The following is a 6,000-nucleotide window of genomic DNA, read 5'->3' on the forward strand; positions in this document are numbered from 1 at the left end:
CACTCTGGATTTAGGGATCGCTGTCATCTCACTCCGGATCAAAACCTTAGGGAGGACGACTCAAGTTGCCAAAAATTGAATAGAGGAAGTGAAGTAATTTTCTCCGCTATCTTCGCACAGAAGAAGACCATATCCTTTATTTCAATTGCATCCACAGGACACTCAATAATAATTGCAGTAATCTGCAAAAATATTAGCGAAGTATGTTTCCGAACTCACTTTCCTCAATTCATGCACATCTATCGTGCATGTAAAATCTTCCCCAGCCTGACTGATCCCATATTGTATTCCCCTATCAGAATAAAACTGCTTCAAACTCATTATAATAACATGAAGCTTTTTCAATAAGGCCTACCCTGATTTCATATTTAAATCTTATTATTGTAACAGGAACGCTCCTCTTAGAATTTTACAGTTTTTGTGTCCGACGAATATTAAGAAGAACCGCATTAGTAATGAGTTTTGACCCAAATCAATTATTCTTCTGTAAATAACAATTTTTCATGAAAATGGAAAAATTAATGACCAAAAAAGCTTCCAATTCTAAAGATTAATCCCTGATCATAAATCGACAGATTTTAAACGACTAACGGAGGAAGATCAGGGCAGCTGTGCCGAGAGAGGTAAAAAGGAGCATACTAAACTCGTGGATTTTGCACCATGATAACGCACCGTCGCACAGTGCTATCATTATTCGTAATTTTTTGACGAAAAATGCAACAAATACCATCCAACAGCCACCGAATTCACCTGATTTGGCTCCCTGTGACTTCTTTCTGTTCAATCGAGTTAAAAAACCATTACGGGGAACGCGTTTTAGCAGCCGAGAGGAAGTAATGGAAAAATCGCAGGAAGCACTGATGGACATACCGAAAACCGACCGTAACTTTTGCAAATGTCAAGTTATGACACTAAGATTTAAAGGGAATATCAACAACAGATGTACCAATTTAACAAAAAAAACAGAACTCAAATCGGAACGATGGGAGCGGCACACGGTGGTTATTCCGGGAACTTTTTGATCAAGGTAGTATATTCTCTGAAACACGTACTTGGGAAAACAATCTCAGACATATAGGTAGCAAGAAACTTAAAGATTGAGGGAAGTCAAGGAGAATCGAAAAGGGATGTCACAAAGAGGGCACAGAGCAAATGAGGGTCATGAAGGAGGAGTAAGGAGTGATTGATTGGACCCTTTATTACTTCGAAGACGAATGCGTATGTTCCTTCTGTCAAATTAACCTCCGTGGAAGCACTTCACCGTAAGATTATAACCGAAGAGTTGCGCTCAAGGTAAGGCTCATTTGAGACCGAAAGTGAAGACGGCGATAAAATGAGAATGGAGACGTGGGATTAAGCCGTGAAAGAGGCACTCACGACAGGCATGGGGAACACTCAATGCCGATGAGACGATGGATACCTAACTTAAACGAACGAGGAGCAAGGGGAGGAGACCGGACTAGTTTTTAAGAGGAAAGGGAACGCCTAAATGAGGAAAAGGGAACGGGAGACGAGAGAATAAGCAGCAAGAAAGAGGTAGGGATGAAAATTAAAGGAACAAAAGAAAAGCAGAAGTCGCGGATTGTGAGGAGGAACGGAGAATGCTTTGCTGTAGAATGGAATCCTAGACTTTGGCAAAAACGGCAGTAAATAGTTAACCTATTATTGTGCCTTTACTCGGGAGATAATTCGGCCATTAAATATAAAAAAGAGATCTCACTCATCACAATTAAGTTCAACAGCCGATTGAATTTATCAACAATGAATTTCAAGGGATGAAAATAACTCGTTCCGAAAAAGGGAACCAAACATCAACCCGAGGTTAGAAAAATTTCCGTATTCATTACTTCCACCCCTGACCAAACATTACGAACGAGGATTCCGCGTGGCCGCCTGGGACAACTACTTCATTTCCATTTGAGTTTCCCAGCGGGCGCACACAAGAAAAGTGACCTAATTTTTATACTGAAATCTACACAACCTGAGAAGTAAAAGGAGCACCAAAAAAAAAACGGCAAGTTTCTTAACACATTGCGGATGTTATCCATGCGCTGAATTCTGCACTCAGCTGACGTCGTTCTCAGGCTTGTTTATGAGTTCGAAAAGGCATTATTATCAATTCCCCTTCCACCTCAAACGTAACAAAAGAATTCCTCTAGGCAATTTACCCAAGCGAATACCTTTTTCAATTAATTCCCAATAAAAATTGGAATCCCTAAAGAGGGTTCACAGTAGTAACGATGATACCACATTAACGACTTGTACTATAGAAATAAAGGCCATTCATAGAAAAAAAATGAATGGAATATTAAAAATAAGACAGTTTGAACTCGTTTAATAGTAGTGGCGTTGGATGCGTACTGAAAGCAGAAATTGACGACAGGAGTGCCACAAGGTTCCAGTCTTAATTATAGAAGTCTTTACCGAGCATAAACGACGAATATTAACACTCAGGCGAGACCTGGTGGTTTATTTTTAATTTGAAAGTTGATTAAATAAAATTTCAGTCATTTTCCACTCTAAAGGCAACAAATATATGTTTAACGTGAAAATTATTAAAATATTATCATTTACTTTTACATATAGCGGAATTACACTTCCGTCATTAAAAGAACCAATTTGAAACATAAAACAGTTTAATAGGACTTAAGTTTTATTCGGGACGTTAATCGACATGATTTAGGAAAAATAAAATTTTTCCTGCCATCAGGTTAATTTTATGGTGAAGTTCTCGGTATTGGATAGACATGGACTCTGAACACCGGTACATGTCTTAGTCACGTTTAACAAGACAATCTGGCACCCCACACTACAAAAACCCTTCTTTAATTCCACATACATTCAACCTTACTATATTTCATTTCGCCCAACGTACCTATCCTTTCCCTCTCCTCTCCACGGCGGCTCAACGTTCTCCCCTCCAGCAAAGTATTTAATATTCCATTCCCAATTAAACTGCTTAGCATGCACCTTTCCTGCCTCTTGTGGATTTCGCCCAACAATTTTCTCCTCCTCAAACATATCTAGTGCAATTTTAGTTTTCATTACTGTCCACTTTACCTTTTTAATCGTTCTCCACACACACACATCTCAAAAGCCTTAAATCTATGCTAATCATTTTGATTACATGTCCATCTTTCCTCATCTACAGCACTACACTCAATATCAAAGTTTTCTCCAACCATTTTATAACCTTCTTATTCAAAGCCTCTTTCATTCGTCACCTCCTCTTGGCGAGAGCTTTTTAGCCAATCGCAATTCTTTTTCTTATATCCATACTTTCACCATCTTGGTCCAAAACACATCATGGATAGGTAAACTCTTCCGACTGTTCCGGTCCAACAATTTGGATCAAAAATGATGAAAATTGAAAAACACTAAACAAGTCCTATAATAGGTTGAAAATACGAAAGTATTAACATGTCCTACAGTCGAGAAGATCTCTTTCAACACAAGGTAATTTGTATAAGTATTATATAATATTATATTATGAATTTATTCATATAGTGCTTCCACCTTCCCATCAAAAGTAATTTTTAGACCGTATTTTCAAGGGGATTTTAAATTTATGCAAGCCGTGAGTTGTCTGAAGTAAGACGAATTGGATTTTATGAAAGAGTGCACCAGTCGCCCGGTGTTCGCTGTTATCCCATTTCCTCCGCTCGATCTGACGCGAAACCTGCATTCGTAATGATCCCATTCATTTCAATCCATAGGAACACGACAGATCTCGATCTCTCAATTTGTCAACTAAATTCCGACGACAGGCCGAATTTGTAAGTCGGGAGCTTACCCTCCAATCCAGACTAGGAGAACAGCCGCGGTGTGTAGGAAATCTTTTCTCTCTGAAAGCGGAATATTCTGCGCCTCTACAAGCGGGGGCGCGGCACGCACAGCCCCCTCACGTCCTACCAGAAAAAATACACAACCAACTGAGTTGGAGGTGCGTAGGAAGCCACTCTGGAAGAAGCTGGAATGCATAAAAAGGAGAAGGACGAGTCGCGAGGGTAGAGGTATCCCTTTCACCGAATAAAATGCTGAGGAAACCAAGTCAAAGGGAGAGGGAGTACGTAAGTAGGAAATAAGGATCGCGAAAGGAGGGAAGAAGGGAGGGAAGAGGTGGCGGAGAGCCGGGCGGAAAGGACGGGTGGGACGTGTTCGGGACTCGGGACCAGAAGCGTCAATTGCAAACAAATGAGGGTGGGAATGCGCCGGAGGGAAATCGGTGCGGCGAATGGGTACGTAACAGCAAGCAGCCTTCGATGGCACCACATTGCCCCAGCAACTTACGTTAACGGTTTGGGTGAGTGATGTGGGAACAAACGAAGTGATCGCGAGAGAAACAGTATGGCACAAGGTGCTAGTGGGAGATCAAAAAGAGATATGCAGCGCCGGATAATGCGAACGGAAGCGAAAGAACCTTCGACGATGCAACAGTCTTCGTCTCGGACATCAACCTTAATGGACCGTATAGTTTCAGGCTTCGCAGAAATTGTTAATTATTACTTCTCTCCAGCATCTTAATGAACTTGCAAACGATGCAGTGCTAAATGTACGAAGGTTGCATGCATCGCTATCGCGGGGGAGCAAGTTCAATGCCATATCTATGTTTTCTCGCAAGACACGAGAAGCATTTACTCCCTCGACCTACCAATACTTTCGGCCGAAGGAGAATGGAAGTATCACCGGGGAGGTGAGGAGGAAAGGGGGAGTATGGAGTCGTAACGTGGTGCTTCTCCGTCACCAAAAACCCTTAATGACAACGCAATTCCTTCGATTTTCCCAACGCAAAAGGCATTCATCTCGCCAACAAATCGTAGCACTATCCCCGAAAATGGCCTCAAAGCAGATGTCACAAGGCGCTTACGGAGCTAATGCGACTACCCATTTAAATCGAACGATTACGTGATAAACGCTTAATTCCTAAGGCGCCGTTATTGATCGCTGTGATCTGCCCAAAGGAAACATGTCAAATATTTAGGGGTGGAGTAAAGTGCTTTACACCAATCCAACGTTTAATTCAGCGTCGCTGCAGCCTTTTGAAGGCTCATTTGGATATGAAGAGAAGAACCAGACCTCATTATACCCGACGAAGACTATACAAAAAGATACGCCATTACGGATACACGAATTCAAGAAACCTCGAATAGTAAGGCGAACTCTAGATTTTCAACTCATTTGAATAAAAACGACGACGTAAGCTACTTCTCAGCGCGCAGGAATTGGGATACTCCTTAGATTTTTATGCCCACGCCACAGAAAAAGAACATAGCCAGCCTTTTTTTTACCGTCAAAGGAACATCAATTTTAAAGATTTCTCTCTTTTTTAGCTGCCTCAAAACCGTGGAAAACTAAACGCACGAGCGTGCTGAAAAGTGAATAGTTTCTTGAAGAAACTCTTCAGAAGAGGAGAAGGGAATTCAATTAAAAAGCATCACAAAAACTCAGCAAATCTTCTCTAGACTAACTTGACCCTAAATCCAACCGCCATAATCTACGGCTGGATGAAAAAAGACGGCGAGAGCGGGAAAGAAAGGGGCCATCCAGAAGACGGAGGAGCTTTGTCTGAAAGAGACCTTCGACCCATCTCATGGAACGACAATGCATTCGCAACGTTCACTCCTCCAGTGCCCTTCGAACTCACGGCTCGTACTTACGCCTCGTTAATGATGACGTTGTTGTTGGTATCCCAGGGTTGGTTCCGGCCGCCTGATTCGGACCGCCAATCCGGCAGGGGATTGTACGGGATGGTGTCATCTCGTCCCACGTCCCCGATGTCCTGATTCCGACCGCCGCCCACTACCGTGCCCCTCCCGTATCCTCCCTGCGGCAAGCCGCTGCTCCACGGTGGCCTCTGCTGCTGAGGGGACACCGTCGGCCGAAACGTCGCCTGAGGAGAGACTAGTGGCACCAGCGAGCAGATTAAGAGCACTGCCGCCGAGAATGGAGCCGCCGGCCACGGAAGACTGTTCATGATGGGGCCTGCAACGTGGAAAGAGG

General features: G+C 42.8%; 1 protein-coding gene across 1 annotated transcript in view; it reads right to left on the reverse strand.

Annotated features, from left to right (window-relative positions):
- The window catches only part of Mcr (macroglobulin complement-related), a 559,952-nt gene that overhangs the window by 66,198 nt on the left and 487,754 nt on the right, over positions 1–6,000 (reverse strand). The window contains exon 3 of the mRNA XM_071587287.1: positions 5,658–5,982. Within this exon, the coding sequence (XP_071443388.1) occupies positions 5,658–5,974 (317 nt within the window). The 5' untranslated portion in view covers positions 5,975–5,982. The remainder of the gene's footprint in view (positions 1–5,657; positions 5,983–6,000) is intronic.

This window comes from Hetaerina americana, unplaced genomic scaffold, assembly GCF_022747635.1.
Source record: "Hetaerina americana unplaced genomic scaffold, ioHetAmer1.1.p SCAF_3, whole genome shotgun sequence".
Taxonomy (NCBI): Eukaryota; Metazoa; Arthropoda; class Insecta; order Odonata; family Calopterygidae; genus Hetaerina; species Hetaerina americana.